The 26,902-nt window shown below is 42.7% G+C and overlaps 1 protein-coding gene across 1 annotated transcript in view; it reads right to left on the bottom strand.

Moving 5' to 3' along the window:
- Positions 1–26,902, bottom strand: part of TDRD12 (tudor domain containing 12) — a gene marked incomplete at both ends in the record, with an annotated part of 96,251 nt that overhangs the window by 65,087 nt on the left and 4,262 nt on the right. Inside the window, 6 exons of the mRNA XM_084256852.1 lie at positions 371–560; positions 5,540–5,625; positions 6,774–6,829; positions 15,066–15,185; positions 17,245–17,381; positions 20,767–20,925. Of these exons, the coding sequence (XP_084112978.1) occupies positions 371–560; positions 5,540–5,625; positions 6,774–6,829; positions 15,066–15,185; positions 17,245–17,381; positions 20,767–20,925 (748 nt within the window). The remainder of the gene's footprint in view (positions 1–370; positions 561–5,539; positions 5,626–6,773; positions 6,830–15,065; positions 15,186–17,244; positions 17,382–20,766; positions 20,926–26,902) is intronic.

The following is a 26,902-nucleotide window of genomic DNA, read 5'->3' as shown; positions in this document are numbered from 1 at the left end:
TGCTCGCTCAGCAGAACCCTCTTTGCATATTCTCATGCTAGTAGTTATTTTTTAATGTCTAAAACCCTAAATCCACGAAACCATGTTTTGGAAATATCTTGAAATTGTAACCATGTGGACTTCTAAAAATATCATTCCATATTATTAAGAAATTGAGAATTGTTTTTCCTGGTCTCAGAAAAACAAACTCTAGCAGTTGTAGGACCTAAAAACCTATCCCAAGCTCACTAGAATTAAAATTAAAATATTAATTTCAGAGTCCAAGTCTGCCTCCACATGGGGAAAAGTTTGTACAACAACTGATGTCGATACCCTTTGATTCCTATCAATTAGCAGATTAAAGAAAACATACTGATGAGAATCCACTCACTTTCCATTCCTTGAGAATCTTTTCCTTGCAAAAACATTGGCCAAAGAGTAAGTGCTGGATTGAGCTTATTAGAAAAGGATGTTGACTTTATACTCAATCTTGATTTCTCTAAAGGATCAAGGTGCTTATTCTCCACTGGTGATATATAACAAGCGAAGTTCTTTGCAACCAGGTCATCATTAATACAAACCTGTACAATTTTAAACATTTGATGAATAAGGAGACATGTAGTCAATATTTGTTCAGATAATATTCCAAACATAACCCCAAATATCAATCTTCAAAAAAATTATTTTAGATAGAAATCATTCTCTTGCCTTCTGCTCTGGTAACAGTAAACTAGATACTTCTGACCTACCCTCTTGATAAGAAAAACAGCAAGAATCTATAAAATATAAGCATCTTCTTGAAGGCAGTGAAAAGATAACACAACTATGCCAGACAACTTAGGGGGAAGACAATGACAAAGCACAAATCATCAAAGGAAAAACTAACAAACTACTTAATTAAAATTTTAAATTTCTGCTCTTCAGAAATTCTACTTTTATGAGATAAAGGGCACTCCACAGATAGGGAGGGAAAAAAATTAAATATCTGTATGGACATGTTATCCAGAATATGTAAATTCTTTACAAAGAAAATCACCCAAATAAAAAATGGCTAAAAGATATGCATACTTCATCAAAGAGACAGATGGGTTGTTAAGTAGTGTATTAAAAAACATTCAACTTTGGGCCTCCCTGGTGGCGCAGGTGGTTGAGCACAGCGCTGTGAAGCTGTCCCCAGCCTCTGCAGTGCAGGTTCGATCCCCACCGGCCAGCGAGGGACCCACATGGCGCGGCAGACCTCTCCTGTCTCACCCGCTGCTCCCCTCAGCAGTGTGTTTCGTCAGTCTGCCTATTCTGCTCCCTGCTCTGTCTGGTGAATCCTCTCACCCTTCCACACATCTAGCCTGTACCCCGGCTCTTGTATAAATAAAATAAGTCTTTTTTTAAAAAAAAAAATTCAACTTCTATAGTCATCAGGGAAATACAATTTTTTAAAATTTTAAATGAAGTTCTAAAATTGAAGTAACATAGCATTATAACATAAATTTCAGGTGTGGATCACTGAGAATTAAAATGTACATGCTCAAGCCTCCCTGGTGGTGCAGTGGATTGAGCGCTGCACTGTGAAGCTGTCCACAGCCTCCGTAGCGCCGGTTAGATTACCAGCTGGCCAGGGAGAATCCTGCATGACGCGGCAGACCTCTCCTGTCTCACCCACTGCTCCCCTCAGCAGTATATTTCAGTCAATCTGCCTGTTTTGCTCCCCACTCTGTCTCTGGTGAATCCTCTCACCCTCTTGCAACTCTGGCCTCTACCCCAGCTCTTATATAAATAAAAATAATCTTAAAAAAAAAAAAAAGACTTTGAAAAAAAATGTATATACTCTCCATGAAATTTACCATTGAAAGTTTAATGCAATCCTTCACCATACTGATGGAGAAGAGATTAGAAAACCTAAAGGAGGCATCACAAGACTAAAATCTGACTCAAACAAGGAGGTGGGGGTAGAGGGGATTAACGTGACCATTAACCCAGCTATAGACATCAAGATCCTTAGGCGCCAGTGCCTTATCACAAGGCATAAATTCCAAGCAGCTATTACACTGCTGTAGAGAGTGTCTGGAGCACAGACCTGAGGGTAAAGATATAGATATTGGGCCCATCCTGGAATCTCTGGTCCATTTCAGATTCTGCATTGTTATCCAAAATCAACAGCAAACAGGCCACTCCACAAAGGAGTAAGCCTCTTCCAAAGAGAAAAAGACTATATCCATGCACTCTCTGCACTGGCATAGGGAAGCCAACCTTCTGCCCACCTGTGACTATGTAGATGCTCCTCTGCAGGGCAGCAGCCTTCCTGCGTGTCCGTGACCTGTAACATACCGGGACTTCTCCTCACTGACCTCCCTCTGTGGAGGCAGCTCTCTTCAAGGCTGCCCACCTGCAACCATGCAGGCGTCTCAGCAAACTTGTCCCTTTCAGGGCAGCGTTTCCTGCCTGCTTGTGTCTGCAAGTGTCTCTTACTCTTCCGTTCCTTTCCTAATAACCTGCTCTTTAAACAACTACCATCTCTGTCTCATGGAGAAACTCGCTGCGTGCCAGTGAAGGGGAGCTCTGGTGAAAACTTTCCCAGAGTGAACCCAAGGACCCCGCGCTCCAAACCCACTTACTCCAAAGAAACGACATCAATACCATTGTCCCCTTCATCCCAATTGAGCCCTTTCCTTCTATTAATCACTAATTGATTCTATAGTCCAAAAGTTTACTTTTGCTTTATTTGGTTCATGTTTGTTTTCTCTATTATCACACAAGAGAAATCATGTAGTGTGTCTCCATCTAATTTATTTCAATCAAAATTCCCTCTAGTTCCATCCATCATCACAAATGGCAAGATTCCATCTGTTTTATAGCTGAATGGTATTCCATTGTGTATATATACAACATCTTTCTCATCCACTCATGAATTGATGGTTACAGAGATTGTTTCCAGTTCTACGCTACTGTAAATTGTGCTGCAATCAACATAAGGGTGCAGGTCTCTTTGAATTAGGTTTTACTGTTTTTGTTTTTTGGGGGGTTTTTGGTAAATATTTTGGGATAACTAGAGCATGTGAAATTTCTATTTTCAGTTTTTTAAGGAATCTGCATATTGTTTTCCATGTTGGTTGAACCAATTTACATTCTCAGAATAGGGTATAGGATTCCCTTCTCTCCACATCCTCTCCAACACTTTTGTTTCTTATCTTTTGGATAACAGCCATTCTCATAGGTGTGAGGTGATAGCTAACTGTTGTTTTGATATGCAGGAAATGCAAATTTAAACAATACTGAGATACCACATCTGTCAGAATGACAATGTAAGTATCTGAGGGCATGGAGCTTCTAAAATTCTCATACATTGCTTATGAGATTATAAAGAGGCCAATCACTTTGCAAAACAATTTGTTACTCCCTACAATACCATCCGGAAGTTTGACTCTAAGGTATTTAGCTAATAGAAATGACAATATGGGTGCACAAGACAACCTGTATGTGAACATTCATAGCAGTTTTATTTCCAATACCCCCAAACATCCATCATCTAGTGGATAAACATATTATAGCATATCCAGACAAAGAAAGAGAAGGTCTCAAAAAAGGGAACAAAGAGGATTTAAAAGAACTTCGTTGGGGCCTCCCTGGTGGCACAAAGGGCTAAGCATAGCACTATGAAGCTATCTGCAGCCTCTGCAGCAGGAGTTTGATCCCCGGCCCGCCAGGGAGCTACCCACATGGCACAGCAGACCTCTCCTGTACCACCCACTGCTCCCATCAGCAGTGTATTTCAGTCAGTCTACCTATTCTGTTCCCCACTCTGTCTCTGGTTCATGCTCTCAACACCCTGCACCTCTGGCCTCCTGTACCCCAGTTCCTGTATACATCATCTTTTTTTTTTTTTGAAAAAGAACCTCATTGAATCAAAGAAGCCAAGCCCCCCCCCGCCCCCCCCCCCAAAAAAAAGAATACACGGGAATACATCTCTGTGCTTCCTTTGGAAGCTGGAAAGGGATTGTTGGCCCTATTTTTCTTTTCCTGGCATTTATGACCTCATGCCTCCACTGCAAAAGTTCTCTCTTGGCTAAGTGTGTCTTTTCCACTTCACTATCTTAAAATAAGAGCACATTACAACTTGCATACCACCCCACACACAGAAAAGAGGGCTACTCCTGAAAGAAGAAAGAAACAGAGTAAGACATTTTACAAGACTGCAGTTACGATCATTATTTTGGTATGTTTACCTAGTAGCAAAATAAGCAATGAAAAGTCACAGCTAAATCAACAAGGATATAAGGGAACCTGACATTCAAAACAATCAGAAACAAATGAACCATATTAGAAATGAATACCATTATCACACTGAAGAGGGTAGAGAAGAAAAGAACCAATCCAAACAACTTTGGAAAATTGCTTTGGCTGCATGATGATTCAAAATTTAAAACATTTATTTTTCACATGCACGTGTAATTTTGAAATAACTTTATGTGAACACTATTGATGTTAAATTTCTGACCTTAATCATTGGTACTAAGGGAACTTAGGTAAAGCATATACAAAAATTTTTGTACTACTGATGCATCTCTTATCTGTCAAATTATTTCAAAATAATTTTTTAAAAATCCATGGTGAAGATGCCCTCTGTGGGCTTCAATCTGTATCTCCATCCACACAAGGGGCAGAATTGTGGCCTTGGGCCACCCTTCAGAGAGCTCACCCATGTTAATAGCTAATAACGGGAGAGGGAGAGGAGGGCTCTTTCTTGATGATCCTTTCCTTTCTTTTTTACATTTTTTAAAAAGATTTATTTATTCATGCAGAACTGGGGTACAGGCCAGAGGCGTGGGGGGTGCAAAGAGTCACCAAAGACAGAGTAGGGAACAGAACAGAAAGACGGACTGAAATACACTGCTGAGGGGAGCAGCAGGCGAGACAAGAAAGGTCGGCTATGCCATGTGGGTCACCTCCCAGGAGAAAGGAAAACAAGTAAAAGGCATAGACGCAGCGGGCTGAGAGCTGCTGCTGCTTTGCAAAGGGAAAACGTTTGTAAAAAGAAACACCCGCAGAGTCACAGGTGGGCAGGAGAGGTGCAGATACTGCTTGTTTTTACTTATCTGAATTCTTTACAATGAGCATGCATTACACCCTATGAGAAAACATGGGGGAGGAGGGGTGAGAAGCCGTGAACCAAAGCCATAAATGCATGTATTTATTTATTTTAAAATTTTTTATTTTTGTACAAGAGCTGGGGTACGGGCCAGAGGTGCAGGAGGGTGAGAGGATTCACCAGAGACAGAGCGGGGAGCAGAACAGGTACATCCTCTTAAAAGAAGACTCTTAGTCATCACTGTAGAATTGATTTATTGTCCATTACTAACTAAAGTGCTATCTAAAACTACTAATGTAATTTTAACTAGTAATGAAAAGAAGAAAACAAAATCCTGGCTAACTTCTGATCTAAGCCAAAACTTGAATGATTAAGAAAATTTTTCTCTTGTGTGAGTGACACTGCTTTCCTTGGTGTTTCACTAAAAAAGAGCTGTAAAATAATAATGAACTGTTTTTTAAACATTTTTTTTTTACTTACTTTTTCATTTTTTACAGTTACGTAAAGGTAAACCTCAAAAGTATCTTCTTCCACAGCACATAATTTGGCTTCCACCTGGGTAGTTGCTAAATAACATAAATGGAAACATAAGTGAGCTGATATGCAAAGTTTACCTGAAACAAGTGTGACTATTTCCCAAGTACTAATCTCTGCTTAGCAATAGTGATTGCCCAGTGCCACACATGCAATGGCTTGCCCTGCAGGGTGAGCCTTTAGGAGGGTAAGTCGCACAACTGGCACCCCTCCATGAACACCATGATCCTCCCTTCCCTTCTGATGACTCCCAAACCCCCATTTGCAGTCAGTCTTGCATCTTAGCTACTCTTTTGGAGACCTAATAACCAACCATAGCTCCACGCACAGTTCTCGTAGAACTAAGCTAAATGGGTTTCCTTTTACTCCTACCACAACCCTGCAAGGTAAGTACTGCTGTCATCATCCTACAAGTAAGAAGGCCAGGCCCAGAAACATGGAAGTAGAAGGTGCTCTGCTTCCTCCACACCCGCATCTCCCACTATTCTCCAACAGATACACAAGGTCAATAACCCCAAACTAGTGACCCTCCCAACTTCCTGTTTCTCCCAGATGGAAGGCAACTGGCTTTTCCTTGACCCAGACAATGGGGCAGTAGAGAAGGGCCAGGACCCCAAGAGATATCAGGCAGCACCCCAGGCACGTCATACCTACTACTCCTAAGCCCTTATTTGCCTCTTCACTGTCAGGGATTAGGAGAGATGTTACGATGAAACTATTTTATAGTCAACAATATAAAACAGAGTTCATTAAACGTTGCCCTGAGACACGGTATGCACCTTAAATTAGCAATAATGATTAGTACACAATAAATATCCATATCCTACCTCACTAATAGAAGTTAAGCTTTTCAACAACTGCTGGTTCAATTCAATATACAAAAATTTATTTTTAGTACTACAGCTTCTATGGAAACCAAAAGACAGGCATCATTATTGTGCAAGAATCCCTCACCCAGACAGTCCCTTTCTGATTTCAACTGTCAATTGATGTTGACATTGATTCCCCAAATCCCAGGGGTCCAAGATTACTTTGACACCGGGACGCTCCAGGCAACTTGTGAACTGACATGGAAGGGTCAAACAGCTAAGCACACACACTCCAAACACCCTCACCACGAAGTCAAAACATGTTGTGGGTCAGCTCAAAGCAGACTATAGTGATCATGCATTTGTCTTACCTTTGAGAATGTTCTGGAAGTACTGAATAGCTGCACTGTCCCACTTCATGGCAGGTCTGGAACAGTGAACACATGTAACTTCATTAAATAACCCAAGGCCTATGTATACTAATGTCGTTTTGTAAAGTACGGCTGGGTGCTTGACATTACATGTTGGCCATATGATATACATGACAGGAACCGGGCTCTGCCTTACTCTAAGGATGCTGGGCTGCTGCACCCTGCAGTGGGCTCCTTTCCTCTCACGGTACCAGTGATGAGAACCACTCCTTTCCTGGAGCTTCCTGAGCCACTGATTCCACCACCAGGTCATCATGTCCCAACACCACTCTTCCCAGTGTTTAGCCCAAGCTAACAATGCTTGGAGCAAGGCCTCCTCCATCTCTTTTGTTTTTTCCTTTTTGCATTTTCCCTTTTTTATTAAAATTTTTTCTTACATCGTTGTAGTCCCCATAGTTCTCCCACCACTGTGTCGCCCACGAACCATCACCATATTCCCTTGTGTTCATCCCTCCCTTGTTGCTCCAACCCTTCGAGCTCCCTCCTTTGCTGGATGCCTCAGTTCTATGGTGAGCTTGCTAGTTTTGACTTTTCTTAACCTTTTCTTTGGTTTCCCCATATTCCACATATGAGTGAGAGTATCTGGTATTTATATTTTCCTTGACTAATTTCAGCAAACATAATCCTTTTCAGCTCTATCCATACTGCTGCAAATAGCATGAGTCTGTCTTTTTTGATCTCTGAGTAATATTCCATTGTATAAATAGGCCATGACTGCAGTAAACATAGGAGTGCATGTTTCCTTTCAAATTAGTGTTTTTTGGTCCTTTGGGTAGATTCCAAGGAGTAGCATCACTGGATCATATGGGAGATCCATTTTTAGTGTTCTGAGGAACCACCACACAGCTTTCCATAGCAGCCGATCAGTTTACATTTTCACCAGCAGTGTAATGGGGTTCCTTTATTTCCACGTCCTCTCCAGCATTTGTTATTTCCTGTTTCTTTCAATGAGGGCCACTTTTACTGGAGTAAGGTAGTTATCTCACTGGTTTTGATTTACATTTCCCTGATAGAAATGTTGACCATTTTTTCATATGCCTATTGGCCATTTGCATTTCTTCTCTGGAGAAGTATCTTTTTCCCCATTTTTGACTGGACTGTTCGCTTTGTTTTTGTTCAGTTGTACAAGTTCTTTGTAGATCTTTGGTATCAGCCTCTTACCAGTTGTATGGTGTACAAGTATTTCCTCCCATTCAGGAGGCTATCTCAGTTGCTATTATTGTCTCTTCTGCTCACAAATGCTTTTACTTTGATGTAGTCTCAACTGTCTTCTCCTTTGTTTTCCTTGCATCTGGAGAAGAATTCTCAAAAATGTTTCTAAGGTTTATGTTATGGAATGTTTTGCCATTGCTTTCTCCTATATATTTTATGGTGTCACATCTTACATTTAAGTCTTTTATACATTTTTTTTTTTTTTTTTTTTTGGTGGGACCGGTGCTACAGAGGCTGCGGGCAGCCTCGCAGCCCAGCACTCAACCGCTGCACCATCAGGGCACCAGGGGAGGCCCAGTCTTTTATATATTTTGAGTTGATTTTTGTATATGGTGTGAGGTAGTCTAGTTTCATGTATTTGTTGATGTTTGTCTTGTGACTAAGACAATGTTTGTCTTGTGTTGATGTTGTCTTGTGACTATGTTTGTCTTGTGTTGATGTTTGTCTTGTGAGGTCGATCCTGGAAAATGACCCATGTGCATTTGAGAAAAATGTGTACTCAGTTTTTCTGAGGTAGACGGCTATGAGGTCCACGTGGTCTAGATACTCATTTAGGGCTACTGTGTCCTTGTTTAATTTCTGTCTTATTGATCTGGCCCCAGGTGAGAGTGAGGTGTTGGGAGTCTTGAAAGTATCTATGTATTTTCTCCAATGTCCGTTTTCAGAGCTGATAGTAGCTATCTAATGTATTTTGGAGCTCCCTCATTTGGTATTTATTGATGTGTTAGGTCTTTCTGGTACATTGTCCCCTTGATCATTACACAGTGTCCTTAAATGTCTCCTGTCATCTTTTTTAGTCTGAAGTTTGTTTTATCTGGTATAAGTATGGCTACCTCTGCCTTCTTTGGGGGGGGCCATTTGCTTTTAGAATTGTTTCCCAACCTTTTATTTTCAATCTATGCTTATCTTAAGAACTTAAGTGTGTTTCCTGGAGGCAGCAGAAGTTTGGGTTCTGTTTTTTACCCAAAATGTTACCCTTGTCTTTTTATAGATGAGTTTATTTGTCCATTAACATTTAGGATGATTATTGATACATGGAAGTCTGTTATTGCCATTTTGCTCATCATTTTGTGGTTCTATTCCACTACCTTGTTACATTCTTTCTGTTCATTCCTCCATTGATTTAGACTTTAAGGCTTCTTGTATTGTTTCTTGGACTGGGGATTTAGTGGTAGCAAATTTCTGAAGATTTTGTTTATCTGAAAAGGTCTTTATTTTTTTCCTCATACAAGGAGAGTTCTGCAGGATAAAATATTCAGGGCTGGCATTTTTGACTTGGCGTTTTTTGAATATGTCACTCCATTCTCTTCTTGCCCATAGTGTTTCTTTAGAGAAATCTGGTATCAGCCTAATTGGTTTTCCTTTATAGGTTATCTGTTTCTCTCGCATATCAGCTTCATTACTTTTTCTTTGTCTTGGACTCTTGGAAGCTTTATTATTATGTGTCTCACTATAGTTTTTTTTCTTTTTGTTATGGTAGTTTGGTGTTCATCAAACTTCCTATGTGTCTATTTTTGTTTCCTTCTTCATGTTTGGGACCTTCTCTTCAGTTATTTCCTTGAATTTTCTCAGTTCCACTGTCTCTCCCTTCTTCTGGGATTCCTAACTATTACATTTTCTTTTTTCATGATGTCATATAATTCTCAGAGTGTTTCTATATTCTTTTCTTTATGGCTCTTTTTATATCTGTCTCTTCAAAAGTACTGATTCATTCTCCCATTCATCTATTCTATTTTTGTGGCTTTTTTCCAGAATAGTTTAGTTCTTACAATTTAACCTCCTCCAGTTCCTTTTATTTTTAAAGATTCAATCTCATTTTTCTGTTTGATGATTATGTTTCATAGTTTTTTTTTAAATTAAGATGATTCTGAATTCTTTATCTGTCAAGCAGGCAGAGAAATCCTTCCACGTCAGTCTCATTGGGTTCTGGAAGCTAATTTTCCTTCTGTAGTGTACTGCTCTCAGGAGGGCTTGCTTGACCACTTGTATATTTCTTTCTCCCCACTGTTTCTTTCCATGTTTGTTCTTGGCATTGGGCCATGTGGCCACTGATGCCTGCTGACATGACTTCTGTGTGCATTTACCAGGGCATGTGTGGATTTGCCTGGAGCTTGGGTTGCTATGGGCGGTGGGTGGGGGCTGGGAACAGGCACTCCTGTTGCTCTCCCCCTCAGTTGCCACATACTATACCTCTTCTAATGGCCAGTGGATGGATGTGAGGCTGCCTGGGCCACTGCGGCAGCTGGGTGGGCTTGAGGTGGGGGTTCCCATGGCACCCATCAACCAGACTGCTACTGCTGGCAGGCAAAATACTCTTTTTTTTAAAAGATTTATTTTAGGGCCTCCCCGGTGGCGCAGCGGTTGAGCGCTGGGTTGCGAAGCTGCCCGCAGCCTCTGCAGCGCCGGTTCAATCCCCGGCTGCTCCCCGGCCACAGAGGAGGGTCCCGCATGGCGCGCAGACCTCTCCTGCCGCCCGCTGCTCCCCTCAGCAGTGTACTTCGGTCCTTCTGCCTGCTCTGCTCCCCGCTCTGGCTCTGGTGAATTCTCTCACCCTCCCGCGCTTCTGACTGTACCCAGTGCTTGTATAAATAATAAATAAATAAATCTTTAAAAAAAAAAAAAAAAAAAAAAAAAAAAAAAATAAAAGATTTATTTTATTTATGCATACAAGAGCTGGGGTATAGGCCAGAGGTGTGGGGGCGTAGGGTGAAAGGATTCACCAGAAACAGAGCGGGGACGTGAAAAGGCAGACTGACTGAAATACACTGCTGAGGGGAGAAGCGAGAGAAACAGGAGAGATCTGCTTTGCCATGTGGGTCAGCTCCCTGGCCGGGAATCGAACTCATGCTGCAGTGGCTGCCAATAGCATCATAATGCTGAGACTTAACCCCTGGCACCACCAGGGAGGCCCAAGCAGAATATTCTGGTGCTCTTACCTTGGTGTGGATGGACTTACCTACTGCCTGAGCCACTGCTGCAGCTGGGCAGGGGTGGGGGCTCTTGTGGTGTTCCTTGACCAGACTGCTTGAGGTATCCAAAGGCCCCTGATGCAGGGCCCAGCATCGTGAGGCTCTGGCTGTGGCCCTGTCCCCTGGTAGGTGCAGCAGACTAGATGGAGTGTAATTTCTGGTGTTGTAGGGGACAGTTGGGGATCCCTGATGCAAGGATGAGGTTCCAGTTGTGGCCTGGTCTGCTTGGAGATGTGGGTTGGTTAAGTGGAGTGACTGATGCTTAGTTTCTCAAGGTCTTTCTCAGTGCTGATGGCTGGTGTCTTGGCTGTGTTCGGCAGGTGGTGCCAGAAGGCTGAGTGGGATGCACCTCCCATCAAGGGTTTACTCAAGTTGTGTCTCAGGGAAAAGGAAAATAAAGTTTCTACCACTCCTGTGGAGCTGGTGGCTGGTACAGAGGTTTGGGTTGTTCACCTGTGGGTATCCAGGAGTTCCAGATGTAGCAGGGTAGTATACTGGGGGGGGTTCCAGGCTAGGAGCCAGTCCCAGCTGATGTTGGCAGGCTCGGAGGGCTGGGCTTCCCCTTCTGGCTGGGTGCCCTAGAAGAATGGACTTTTTTTTTTTTTTTTTAGTTCTTGGATAACATGGAGAGTTGCTGGTGTCATACAGCTGGGTTGAAGCATCTGAGTTTTCCTAAAATCTTTTTATAAGTCCTTTTTTAGGAGATTAATCCCAGCCTCTCTATTCTGCTATGTTGTTGTTTTCTTAAACATCCCCATAAATGTTTCTGAAGCTAACATTCTAAGAATGGTCATGAAAAGTCCAGTTACAGGGCCTCCCTGGTGGCGCAAGGGGTTAAGATGCAACCTATGAAGCTCTCCGAAGCCACTGCAGCACAAGTTTGATCCCCGGCCAGGGAGCCACCCACGTGATGCAGCAGAACTCTCCTGACTTGCCTGCTGCTCCCCTCAGCAGTGTACTTCAGTCAATCTGCCTGTTCTGTTCCCCACTCTGTCTCTGGTGAATCCTCTCACCCTCTATACCTCTGGCCTGTACCCCAGTTCTTGTATACATATATAAATAAATCTTTAAAAAGAAAAAGACAAGAAAGAAAAAAAAGAGTCCAGTTACAATTACCTCATAGTATTTCTCACTCTGCCAACTCCCTTCCACTGTTTTCCCATTTTTCCTAAGCATTTTTCCCTTTCCTGTGTGGTTATTGTGATTTATAACAGTAAATACATACTTGGTCTTTGACTTTGTTTCTGATACAAAGTTCTTAAAACCAATGGAATTCCCTCAGTAAAGAAAGCTATAAATGTGTCTTTTGTTATGTTAATGACATGACTTCCAGGTGAACCAAAGGAAGGGAACTGGTTGCCAGAGAAGCCAGCAATGTACTTAGAGAACTGGACCAGTCCCATGGGCAGTGGTGGGTAGGGGGAAGATTGCTGAATGGAGGTTGGAGGTTGATTCAAAAGCCAATGGCCAATGATTTGATCCATCACAACTAGTTATACACAAAAACCCAAAAGGAAAGAGTTGGGAGAATTTCTGGGTTGGAGAATTTATGGAAATTTGAGGGCAGTAACACCTAAAAGAGGTCACAGAAGTTCCTCTTCCTTTCCTCACATCTTGTCGTATGTATCTCTTTCAATCAGGTGTTCCTAAATTACATTCCTTTATAATAAACTAGGGATGCAATAAGTAAATGTTTCTCTAAGTTCTATGAGCTATTCTAGCAAATTAACCAAACCCAAGAAGGTAGTCCTTGCGACAAGTAAGCTACGCTGGTTAGCCAGAAGCTCAGTGACAACCTGGGTTGGTGACTGGCATCTGAAGTGGGGGTGTGGGGACAAGGGCACAGTCTCATAAGAATGAGGTTTTAACCACGGTCCTGAGGCTATCCTCAGGGAATTGTGTCAGAACTGAGCTGACTGCTTAGTGGTGTGCTGAAAACACCACTCAATCAATCACACACTGAGTTGAGAGCCATACTAGGCTTTGGGGGGAAAAAAAAAAAAGGAAAAGCTGCAGGCAGAGAAGATCAGGAGAAACTATTACTTGGTTCCAATACTTGGAAGTATGGAACAAAAACAAGTTAAGAGTAAAGTGGTATGTTTTATTTTTCCATGGGTTTCATTTATGAGACATGGTACTACCATCCTCCAAGAATGATTCTGAAAATCAAATGGCAATATACATAAAATACTTAGCCCAACAGGACTAATGTATCAGCTATTTTGCCTAAGAAAAATATTAAGTATATGGCTTAAAGAGAGTTTACAGAGGATTTTCTAAAAGAAGTCAAGGGAAAAAAAAAAAAGAACTGGTTCTAGTAACTTACCACAAACAAAAGAATTAACCAATAAGCTTTCTTTAAAAAACAAGAGATCAGGCCTTCCCAATGGCGCAGTGGGTTGAGCACAGTGCTGCGAAGCTGTCTGAAGCTTCTGTAGAGCGGGTTCGATTCCCGGCCGGCCAGGGAGATACCCACATGGCATGGCAGACATCTCCTGCCTCACCTGCTGCTCCCCTCAGCAGTGCTTTCGGTCCGTCTGCCTGTTCTGCTCCCCACTGTCTCTAGTGAATCCTCCCACCATCCCGTGCCTCTGGCCTGTAACCCAGCTATTGCATAAATAAAATCTTTTCAAAAAAGACAAAAACGAGATCAGATTCCTAAAAAGAAAACTCAATCTGGGCCATGAACAGGTAAGTTAATCAGTCTCTCTTGTGCCTGCTCATGTGTGCGCCCTCAGGGGTGTACAACCCCCACCCCACCCGCCTAACAACAGCCGCCTGAAGAGAAATCCAACTTTTTAAGTCAGAAAAATACAAATTAAAACAAAATACCACTTTCACCTAGCAAACAAGCTAAAACTTTAAAATCTGTAACATTCAATATTGGTGGGGAAAGCAGCACTTTCTATACCCCAATGATAGGAATATAAATTCCTAGTCCTTTTGGATGGAAATGTGACAAAATCTATCAAAAACTATAATACACCTATCATGGTAGACATTCTAGGTGAAGTTATAACTTTTGAAAGTACCACATGTCAAAGAAAGTAGTCAAAATCCTGGCACTCTATACCCTTTACCTATGTTAAGAAGGTTATCTGAGGTGTGGGGGTATCCAAGATTGGGGAGATGCAGAAGAGCACCATGGGGCTGACAAGGGGTCAGAGAGGGAGTGAGGAAGAGAAGGAAACAGACACCTCTGTGTGACCTGGGAGCAGACAGGCTAGCACCAAAGTCACCCACAGAAGGAAAGTAGGATGGGAAGAGGACGGGAAGAGGCAGGCCTGGCTCCCAAGGGGGCCAAGTCTCTCAGGGTAGAAGTGGATAGTGGTGGTGTGGGCTGGCATGGGGCAGCACTGACCTCAGAGATGGGTTGGCTTAGTGTCTCATTAGTGGGGATACTGAGGGCAGCCACAAGAGGGATGCTGTAGGTGTCAGGGCGTGGGGGTGGGTAGGGTCTCTACAGACCCCACAAAAGCATCCACAAGAGTGGAGGCTTCCAGGTTCAGATAACACAATGCAACACCTCCCAGGATACGCAAGCTGAGGCAGCACTGAGCTGCTTCCAGTAGCTTTTCTTTCCACAAAACCACAATCCTGGAGCAGGAGAAGAGAAGGACCACTGGTGGGAGCTCCTCTGGTGGTGCGTGTTTAAGCCCGCAGAGAACAGAACCATACCCCTCTCACAGGACTGCCCGATGCAGGGACCACCCCATACAAACACTCACAATGTGGCCAAACGCTAGCAACAAGCAGCAAAGATAGGGGTTTTCTTGTGTATATACGTATACATTACACACAACCTTAATACAGCTAGCTACTTTTTGTAAGTTAAAAAAAAAAAATGAAAGATTTAGCCGCTGGGAATGGGACTCTAGGAGGGATCCCAGCTCCGAGGCCACATCTCACTCCATCACTCAGAGGACCCAACCCCAAAAACAAAGACCTGGGAAATCACACTTTGAAGAAAGACTGATTTCCTCTCAACACCATGTAAGTGATTTAAGACTTGTACCAGTGACTCGACAGTTGTGAGAAGCTGCGTACTTACACAATTTCAGCGCTGTCCTCACAGACGTCAATCTGTAAGGTAACGGGTTTGGTGCAGTACAATCTGAACTTCTTCGCCCTGTAGGGAAGCTGCATGAAAGCTTCCACTGCAACTCGGATGCTTAACACAGAAACAGAAATAAATCCATATAAAGACAAATTACACGTAATGTAATTCTTTCAAGTACACCTATATATTTCAAGTACACCTATATATTTTCAAGTACACCTTGAAAAATCCAAATTTTCTGTTCTTAATGTAGTCCTCAGCAGCACTGGGGACACTCCAAAGAGGCAAAATCTGATTCTTGAAGGTAAAAAAAGTCTTAATTTTTTAATGTATTCCCCTCCCCCCCACCCCACACACAGAGCACATAAACAGATGTTCAGTGTTAAATTTCATGGCAAGGAATCAGGGACAGATTAACAAAATAATGTCCGCAGAGGCACCTAAGATTGAGAAACGGTGGATAATTAACAATGAACAAATATGGAAATCACTTTCTATTTAATATTTTTAAACATCAATTTTATTTCCAATATACAACCAGGATTACCTTCATGTTGCTCCAAATGAGCAGACCTTTTTTCTCTCTTATTTTCATTTTTTTTATTTTATATATTTTTTACATCATTTTTCATTTTTGCACAATGTATGCATTTTCATCTTGGTTATAGTCCCCATACAATTCCCACCCCCCCCCGTTTTGATCTAATTCCCTTCTCCCCCCCCAATAGTGTGTCTCTGGTTTATAGTTTGAGCAGACCTTTTTAATAATCTACCAACTTTGCCCAAAAGAGCTGAAGCACCAAGATTGAATAAGTTGTTTAGCATTTTTACGTCCATTTATCTTCAGACAAATGACAGGCCACATTCATAATTTCAACATAAACTGGTCCTGTTTCCCCAATCCCAAGACACCCTGCAGGGGTAGCCTCACCACCTTTTGTCTTAGAAAAAGGTGGTGTGCTACTACTACCCCTGCAGTCTCCTTAACTCTATTTGCTTATAGAATTTTCTTGCCCAAAACAAATGAACTTAAAACAAAATGCCAGAAAGAAAATCTCAGTCAAACATGAGTGCTATTTCTAACAACAACTGTGGTTATAAAGGCACAGAATCAAAAGCTAGAAAGGCATATGCTCTTAAGTATCTGCAAATTCTCAATGTCTCATGAGTCCTCATGCCATGAAATCCTTTTATTTAAAAAAAAAAAGTCTTGGCCTCCCCAGTGGCGCAGCAGGTTGAGCGTTGTGCTGTGGGGCTGTCCATAGCCTCTGCAGCGGGGGTTCGATTCCCAGCCAGCCAGGGAGCAGCCCACATGGCACAGCAGACCTCTCCTGTCGCGCCCGCTGTTCCCCTCAGCAATGACTTCGGTCTATCTGCCCGTTCTGCCCACCACTCTGTCTCTGGTGAATTCTCTCACCCTCTCATGCCTCTGACCTGTACCCCAGCAGTTCTTGTATAAATCTTTAAAAAAAAAAAATTATAAAAAAAAATTTAAAAATTAATGCAATTAAAGCATATGGGATATTGCTCTTTTGAATGAAGGGTACCCACATTTATTAAACTGATAGCCTCTTTACTATGGGACAAAAGCTGAAAAAAATAACACAAACACCAAGACTGACTTGACTGTTTTTTAATGAACAGTGACGTGGTCCTGGAGTCACTGGGGCTCATTCTAACTGTCTCCCCTCCTGATGAGATGGTGTCATCCTCGATTTCTTAAGAAGGACAACCAGGAGTGCATGCTGAACATATGCTCTGCTTTCTGTAACCTGGGGCTGAACCAGCAAACTGCCCCTTCTGTGGAGACAAGAAGAGTTTCTCTCTGCCTCCTGGTGGTGTCTTCTTTACAGGCAAGGCTCCCTAAGGAACAACTCCATCACCAAAACTAAGAAGACAGGCCAGCTAAGTAGCTGGCCAAGAGCACCTACGAGATACAGAGCTTTTGTCTCTCCAGAAAGGAAGGTGGAACAGAGCCACCTGCTGAGCCTTCGCTGACACCTTCCTCTTGCATTCAGTTCATACAAAACTGGAACCTGCAAGTCTTTTCTTCTCAAAGCTGAATTTCCACATTATGACCTCTATTCCTTTATTTTGAAAATCAATGCTCTCCTTCAAAACTGACACTAATTTCCTTAAAGATCATAAGGTAAAATAAATACAGACGTACTTTTTAGATTTCACTGGAATGTACTTGGCAAAATCCACAAGGAAACAGTCTGCCAGGTAATGGTCTGCTGAAGACACTATTGACTTAATAATAGCCCTGCACCAGCACTTTAGCTCTTGACAATAAACCACACAGACCTACAAAATGAAAAGAAAATTTCAGTGTTAAAATCACACGAGAGAACTAAAAGGTACTCAAATCACCTCAGCCTACATTTTATGTGACAGAAGAGGAAAGACAGGAGGAGCTGGCCCTGCACAAGCTGAACACTGCTTCCTGGCAAAGGAACCTCAGTTAGAACATGGCCACCTGAATTCTACTTCGTTGTTTTCCTTACAGTTGTTTTGACTCCGAAACTAAGGAGAATTTTTTAAAAAGAAAGTACATCACTTTACTTTCTTTTTTTTTTTTTTAAAGATTTATTTTTATTTATTTATACAAGCACTGGGTACAGTCAGAATTGCGGGAGGATGAGAGAATTCACCAGAGCCAGAGCATGAAGCAGAACAGGCAGAAGGACTGAAGTACACTGCTGAGGGGAGCAGCGGGCGGCAGGAGAGGTCTGTGTGCCATGTGGGACCCTCCTCCGGTGGCCAGGGAGCAGCCGGGGATCGAACCGGCGCTGCAGAGTCTGCGGGCAGCTTCACAACGCAGCGCTCAACCGCTGCGCCACCAGGGAGGCCCCACTTTACTTTCTTACATCATAAAGCAAAGAATACAAATAATTGCCAATCACGTGCCAGAGGGATGTGAAGCTACAGCCCTAGGCTCTCTGTCCCCCCAGCAACCTGTCCCGTTCTGCCAGGGCTTCAAGCCCTCTGACACCTGTTGCGACCTGACACAATGGGGCATGGGTCTCATGACAGAGGAACTTTTGTGTGTTTACTGCCATATTCCCAACACCTAGAACAGTCCTTGACACATGATAAATCTTCAAAAACTACTTGGTGAAATGACTGACTAAATAAATGTCTGCAGCCCCTTTTAGGGGAATTACCTGAAGTGACAGGACTTGGCATCTTTTTTTTTTTTTTTAAAGATTTATTTATTTATACATACAAGTACTAGGGTACAGGCCAGAAGGGGTAAGAAGATTCACCAGAGACAGAGCGAGGAACAGAACAGGCAGACTGATTGAAATACACTGCTGAGGGGAGCAGTCGGCGAGTCAGGAGAGGTCTGCTGCGCTATGTGGGTCACCTCCCTGGCCGGGGATCAAACTTGTGCTGCAGTGGCTGCGGTGAGCTTCACAGGTTGTGTCTTAACCCCTTGCACCACCAGGGAAGCCCAGCACTTGGCATCTTGATGGCCTCAGAGGGCACTGACAAGTTGAATGCAACTCACACAGGCGGGCCATATGCCGAGCACAAAAGCGCCCAGACGGAACAGTTGTGTCCAAGAGGGAAGAAGAGGCCACTGGAGAACTGAAGATGGAAAACACAGGGCAGCCATTCAAGAGAAATACTGCCAAAGGGTAGAGAGTATTTCTCTTAAATGCTTAAGTCAAGCTAGATGAATGGTGTGAACAGCTTTGAAGTCTGGTTATACTAGAGCATCTACCAGCCAAATATGGGACAATGAAAGCTTCAAGAAAAACAATGATTACAATTATGAATACATTAAAAGCCATTAATTCAATACAGTACCTAAAAAAAGGAAAGAAAAAATAAGCCTCTGTTCACTAGGTAGCAAGGCACAAAATCACTGAGCCAAAAACTGATAAGGGAAAGAATCAAATAATTTTTCTACTTTTCCAATAAGAACTGTATTTTTTCAGGGTAACGGAACAGTCCCAACAGCTGAGGGAAAGCTCTCTACAGAATTCCAGCTCACGAATACACAATGAATACCAAAAAAAAGATGATTTTCAAGCTTAAATGAAAGAGATTTTGGCAGAGGAGGCCCCTGGATCGTGAAACCAAAACGTGAAAAGCTGACAGAGAACACCACAGGGCGGGTCAAGCGCCCCACAGGAACCCACCAGACAATCTCAGCACCACAGAAGTGATACTATCTCCCAGTTCAATACAAGAAATTCCAGCAAGAACCATTTTGAGGAAAAGTAACCTTAAAGCTAATCAAAGTTTTCTATTTAACTATCAATCTACAGAAAATACAAGGAACAGAGAAGAAAGGTCACTGCCATCACAAGGAAGCAATCAGGCCATGCAAAGTATGAACTATTTTAAAAGGACAACTGACCTGTTTTTTTCTCTCCTTAAGCCAATGATATTGAAAAAAGAATAGTCTAGGTTATTAATGATTATGGGGGGCAGGGATTTAAATTATTTCTAATTTTCCTCATAAAGAGTTTATAAACCTGGGCCTCCCTGGTGGTGCAGCAGTTGAGCTCTGGGCTGCGAAGCTGCCCACAGCCTCTGCAGCGCCGGGTTCAATCATCGGCGAGGGTCCCACATGGTGGGCAGACCTCTCCTGCCGCGCGTGCTGCTCCCCTCAGCTCCCCACAGACTGTACTTTGTCAGTCTGCCTGTTCTGCTGCCCGCTCTGGTTCTGGTGAATTCTCTCACCCTCCCGCACTTCTGACTGTACCCAGTGCTTGTATAAATAAATAAATCTTTTATTAAAAAAAGTTTATAAACCTATTCTATCATTCCGCTGAGTAGACCAGCTCCACCCCCTGGCACCAGGACAAAATTCAGGCCTGTGGGGTGCTGTGATCTGAACGCTGCCCCTGATGACCCAGGTGAGCTCTCTTCCATCAGAGCTCTTCTATCAGAGCTGCTGTGAAGGCAGAACCCCCAATCCTAGGGCAGGGGAGCCCCTGACTTATGCAGCACAGCTGTGCTGCACCCTGCCAGCTCCTGCAGCTGCATCTCCACCTCACACCAATAGTCAGTAACTGGACCTCTTCCCTCTCCCTCTATCCTGTTCATTCTCCCTCTCCTCCTACCCTCTAGGTTAGAATAAATTTTTGTTGTTTTTGTTGCACCAAAGACCCTTTTGTTTGCATTTGGGGGAGCAGGAGGCCAGACTCAGACCTGGGGAGTGGTTCTGACCTAGTGACAGTTTTTAGACCCTTTGTCCACTAACAACACTGGTACAAAAATTCAAACTCTTCTGAAAAATGACTGTACAGACAATGGGCAGGGGAGCTAAGGCTGCAAGAAAAGGAGGGGCCATAACGTGAAGGAAAATAAAGCAGCATGACTTGGCCAAAGTCATGAGCAACCAAAAGGGAAGCATATGCTAGAATGAAATCCCCCTGCCCTCTTCACTGAGGTCCTTACACCTTTGATAGATCTAAAATAACTCTTTGGTTCCTAGCTCCAGAAGGATGACCCCAATGTTTGAATTTAGGTGACACCCCACCCCCATTGCTCCGTATGAAGCCTATCCAACTACTACTTGAGTCTTGTACAGCTAAAAAGAACCTAACCCAAAGCAACAGTTATAAGCAATTAAAATACTCTAAACGTTTTGTTATCATCTTAGTTGCCAAAATATTCTACATTTTGAGTAGCATTTTAAGACACTTACTTAAAAGCACATTTAGATACATACCTGCCCTTCTTCCAACATTAATGGTTTTATTTCTATATCTTGACACATGCTATTATAGAAGTCATTCATAGCACTATTCAGCTTTTGATAGTCAACTTCATGATCTAAAAAGGTACTGCATCCTTTTATGATAACCCAGAAGCAACCTGGATCTTCAATCTGTAAAAATTTTAAAAGACAAAATAACAAATGATTTAAAAATAAAACTATAAAATAAATCTTAGACTCATAATAACTGTTCCTAATTTAAGTGATCTAACAAAATCTGGACAAGCACCTCTGTCACAAATGATCAGACCAAAGATAAACGAAAGTAGACTTTCAATATATATTGTATTCTGTGAACTTACACAATATTGTGAATTATATCTCACAAAACCTGGAGGGAAAAAAAACAAAGATAAAATTCTAAAATATGTAACCAATAATGTGTAATTTGTAATTATGTGGTACAACACAAACAGCAAACAGAAATCAACGCCCGTAAACTCCTGTATTTTGAAAATATTCCTAATGAGATACAAAGCCAAGTTCACAATGTTTTCAGTATTCTGTGTCTTCTAAGAAAACAGGTATGAATGTGTACATTCTGCTCATATTGATGGCAGATAAGCAAAAACAAATGCAAATTATTATCTACAGGGGAAACCAGAAATGGGGTAAAAGTAACAGGAATGAAAGCTGAACTACTCTGAATGTATTTTATGATCTATTAATGTTAATAGAAATCAAGATTTTTTATGTTTTTATTGCTACAGAAAACATACAAAGTGAAGAGGTGAGTCAAAAATATCAATGGGGGGCCTCCCCTGGTGGCACAGGTGGTTGAGCGCAATGCTGTGAAGCTGTCTGCAGTCTCTGCAGCCCGGGTTCAATCCCAGCCAGTCAGGGAGCTACCCACATGGCACAGCAAACTTCTCCTGTCTCACCCGCTGGTCCCCTCAGCAGTGTATTTCAGTCGGTCTGCCTGTTCTGTTCCCCACTGTCTCTAGTGAATCCTCTCACCCTCCTGTACATCTGGCCTATACCCCAGTTCTAATATGCATGAGTAAATAAATCTTAAATAAAATATCAAAGGGAACTCATGATTTTTCAAAGGTATTTACTTCCTAATTCTGCCACCTGATGGGCAAGATTTTGGATTCTAGACACCAGCGGGCAGAAATACAGACATTTGCATTAGTAGACCATTTTTCTGAATGTTCAAACATTTTTATAACAAATAGCTGGAAAAAGAAAATCTGGTCATTCTTGTTCCAGTCATGACAAGAGTAGTTTATAAGAACTAGCCCACCTGCAGGTAGCAAAAAGAGATTCTGGAAAATATGCAAAATGATGATTTTAAGGTACTGAAGAGATACCAAAAGCTAGCAAAAACTAGAGGTAAGTCAGTTCTTGCAGGAAACATCACTGGGATACTCCCACACAGTCCAGGTGGCATGGAGTGAGCATAACACAAGCAGAAAGCCATGATGGTTGCCGCTTGAGTTTGGAACTGCAACTGCCAGAGCAGCTGAAAATTAAAAGGAAAAATTCTGAAGGAGCCGCAGAGGAGAGACCCTCAAGTCTGCATACGAAAACATCTCAAAACCATGGCAGACTGTGAATTGCAGAGGTGAGACACCAAGGAGTTCAGAGAAAAGCAACAATTGGAAGATTAAAAGAAAAAACAAAACAAAACCCCCCCTTTAGCTGCTGCCTGTGAGAACTGCAGGACTCTTGGCAGGAAAGGACACCCCAAACCTCTGCACTAGAAGGCCTCCAAACTCTAGCACAGCTCCCAGCAGCAGGAAGCCAATTCCCTACCATGAACCCAGTCCTTCTAAAATGCCTCACCTGACAAAGCGCAAGGCTGCCAGGAGGGTTTATGGTTTATTCAACACCTGACATTGGTCCTTGACCAATTTAAGGGAATTTACTACAAAGGGCATACAAATGTGAGCTGTTCCTGTCCATTATGAGATGTAGCTGTATTTCCTACTACTCAGGATGATGTCTTTTTCAAATGGAAAGGCACTTCTTCAAAATGAAATAATCAGGAAGGCCAGGGCTCCATCTCCTGGTCTCTGTGGAAGAGAGAAGCCTAATGCAACAATGGCCACTTAGACACAGCTGTCCGGTCCACGTTTACACTGCCCAACAATCTTTGTAATTGTTCACCAGTGTCTCTCACCTCCTCTCCCTTATTCTCTTGTAACAAAACGCCCAGTCCCCTATACACAAATTGGAATGGAGCTCAGCTCCTGCCTCTGCTGTCAGCAGTTCCTGGACAAAATCTTTTTTCACTGTTGTAACTAATGTCCAGCTTTATTTACTTTTGACACTCATCACAGGAAGCCCGAGTTTGGAATACAAGACCTGTCAGGTGAAAGAGGCTGAGTAAGAACCTCCGCATCTTCGCAGTGCCTTCCCTGGGAATCAGAGACCGTGCCTGCATGACAGAGAGGACATACTCTATCACTGAGGACAGAAGCAAACAGGTGCATGCAGACAGTGTAGCCATGCCTACCAACTGCAGGCTGGGCATCCAGCTACCACACTGCAAGTTAACACATTCACCATGACCACACCACCCAGCACTACATAGGCCATTACTAGGCTTGTGGCTGAGCAGATGTGTGATATATGGTCAAAGATTAAAATAGTCAACAGGAAATGAATTCAAAATTAACTAGATGTTGGAAAGAACAAGCAAAGAGCAGATAGCTAAAGTAAGTTTTTGTTTTTTATTTTTAAAGGAGAATCTCATACTAGGAATGGATATTATTAAAAAAAAAACCAAAAACTATGAAAAAAGATAAATTCCAGAACTGAAAAGTAAAATACACAAAATGAAAAATTTACTAGTGGTGTGCTCCCTACTCCTATGACTCCTATGAAACACTGTACTGGAAAGGTCCTCGTCAGCACAGTCAGAAAACAAAAAGATTGTCAAGAAGAAAAACAATTGCCTCTTTTCACAAATAGCATGATTATCCACACAGAGAATCCTAAAGATTCCAGAAAAATATGCTAGAATTAATGACTTTAGCAAGGTTGGAGATCATACAATAAACTTAATTGTAATTCTATATTCCAGCAATGAAAATTGGAAATTTCAACGGGTAACAAAATTCTATTGGCAATAGCATGAAAAAGGGGGATTACTTAGGAATAAGTTTAATAAAATATATGCAAGATCTGTATGCTGAAAGTACATAACGCTGATAAAAAAGAAAAAAAGATGACCTTTAGTGCAGATATACTGTGTCCATGCATGGTTAAGATGTGGATTTCCCCAAAAGTGATCTATAAATACAACTCAATTCCAGGAAGTCATTTCACAGAAATCAACAAATTATGAATTTTATACTAGAAACTGAAAGGAATTAGAATATCCAAAATAATTCTGAAAAATAATAACACAGATAGAGGAATGACTCCACCTGATTTCAAGATTTACTATAAAACTGCAGTAATCAGGAAACTGTGGCACTACAGAAAGCAGAGTTACATAAATCAATAGGGCAGACACAAACCTACACATATATGGTCTACTGATTTCCCAATAAAGGTGTGGAGGCAATTCAACAGGAAAAGAATAGCACCTCCCCCCTCCCCACCCCAACAAATGATGCTGGAAAAATTAGATATCCTTATGCAAAAAAAAAAAAAAAAACAAACAGTAACCACCTGGACCAATGAGTTCATGATCCACTACTTCAGTGGAAAGAAAACTGGGAAGGCAACAGTACCAAGACAGAAGTTCAGGAAAAACTACTATGCACAAGATGACCCAGATGTCATCTCTATATCTGGATTCAGAACCCATTTTCGAGGTGGCAAGACTGTTACCAGGACCCAGCCGCTTCAGTGGTGGGAGCCAGCAGCAGCGTTCTCTCACCTTGCTGCTCCACCAGAAGTCAGTTGTGGCAGTTGCTCCTCAGAGCCCAGCAACTGCCATTTTTGTCTGTTGTTGTAGTTGCTTCTCAGAGTTCTTTTATCTAACTGCGTACTTCCTGGATCATGTAATGGACCAATCAGGTGCAAGCTATGAGATGACTGGTGCTAAATGGTCCAATCAGCCACAGGATTGAAAAATGGTCCAATCAGACTTGTGGGTGGGGCATCCTGAAAGAGGATATAAGTCTGGGTGGGTGGTAGCTGAAAGACAGGCGGTTCCAGCCCCTGAAGAAAGAAGGGGAAGACTCTATTCCTGGCTTCCAAAGAAAGAAGCAGCATCCGGCAGCTGACCTCCAAGGAGGGAAGAGAAGCTGAAGACCTCTGCAGAGAGGCCTCTGGTCTTGCCATCACCTGAAAAGAGCATCAAAGGCCCTAGGCCTGGTGTTTCAAAGAGCTGTTTGTTGTTGGTGTAGCCCAACAACTCACATAGAGCTGTCAACACTTGGTGTCTATGACATAGCCTCTGGGGGATCAGTCATGACCATCATTACTGGCCAGCGCTGTCGGGCACTCCTGGTGACCGGCAGCAACCATCACTGACACTATCTGGGTGAGACAACCAGCCACCAGTGACTACAGTAAGCTTTTTGTTTTGTTTCCGGTTTGTAAGATAAACCCCATAGTTTGTGTTCCTGGAGCCTGCAATTGGGCGTGTGGGTAAGAACCCACAGAGACCTGTCCTCTTATTAGGCACTGTCCTTTGTTTGGCTATAGCCCACAGGCCCCTACTGTGTGGGTATTGTCTTGCTATCGTCCTTGCTTTTGGTTTTCAGCCTTTTGGTGGCGCTCTTGTCTCAGAGCCTGGGCAGGTGCATAGGCCATTCCATCCTACCACCTGGCCTCCCTCCCTGATTGCCCCTGTTTCAAGACTACTGATTTGGGCATGATTTATGAAACCCTGGATGACACAAAGAAAGATGAACCCAAACACAGATTTTCAGGATAGAGTCTGTGTGAAAAAAATAAATAACTCAAAAAACAAAAAAAAAAAAACCAAAAAACAACCCGACAGCAAAAGGAACACTAGAACAAGGATAAAGCCAGGAGGACTGCAAAGGCCTGAGTGGTACTGGGGGAAAAAAGAGTAAAGATTCTGCAGTGACTTTTTCTGTGGCCACTGTATATGTGTTTCATGAGGATTAATAAATTAAAATATTTTATGCGGGAAAAAACTCAGATCATATACCCGAATGCAAAATATAAAACTATAAAATTCCTAAGAGAATACATAGGGAAAAACTTCGTCACTGCAGGGCAAACAAAGATTTTTTACACACAACATCAAAAGTATATATTGTAGGGCCTCCCCGGTGGCGCAGCGGTTGAGCGCTGGGTTGCGAAGCTGCCTGCGGCCTCTGCGGTGCCGGTTCGATCCCCGGCTGCTCCCCGGCCACCGGAGGAGGGTCCCACATGGCGCGCAGACCTCTCCTGCTGCCCGCTGCTCCCCTCAGCAGTGTACTTTGGTCCTTCTGCCTGCTCTGCTCCCCGCTCTGGCTCTGGTGAATTCTCTCACCCTCCCGCGCTTCTGACTGTACCCAGTGCATGTATAAACAAAACAAACAAACAAACAAACAAATAAATAAAAAAACATGCCTCTATAAAAAAAAAAAAGTATATATTGTAGGGCCTCCCTGGTGACACAGGAGTTAAAAGTCTCAGTGCTATCAAGCTATTGCCAACCACTGTGGCGTTAGTTCAATTCCCAGCTAGGGAGCTGACCCACATAGCGCAGCAGACTTCTCCTGTCTCACCTGCTGCTCCCCTCAGCAGTGTTTTTTAGTAGATCTGCCTGTTCTGCTCCCCACTCTATCTCTGGTGAATCCTCTCACCCCCCCACATCTCTGGCCTACACCCCAGTTAGTGTATGCATAAATAAAATAAATCTTTAAAAAAAAGTATACTGTGTAGGGCCTCCCTGGTGGCGTGAAGCTGCCCGCAGCCTCTGCAGTGCTGGTTTGATCCATGGCCAATGGCGAGGGTCCCACATGGCACGGAGACCTCTCCTGCCGTGCCCACTGCTCCCCTCAGCAGTGTATTTTGTCAATCTGCCTGTTCTGCTCCCTGCTCTGGCTCTGGTGGATTCTCTTATCCTCCCGAGCTTCTGACTGTACCCAGTGCTTGTATAAATAAATAAATCTTTAAAAAAAAAAAAAGTATAGCGTGTACAACAAAAACTGATGACTTTCATCCAAAT

This window comes from Talpa europaea, assembly GCF_964194135.1.
Source record: "Talpa europaea genome assembly, chromosome: 16".
In the NCBI taxonomy this organism is placed as follows: domain Eukaryota; kingdom Metazoa; phylum Chordata; class Mammalia; order Eulipotyphla; family Talpidae; genus Talpa; species Talpa europaea.
The sequence above is the reverse complement of the archived record's forward strand: the minus strand, read 5'-3'. Positions and strand labels throughout refer to the sequence as shown.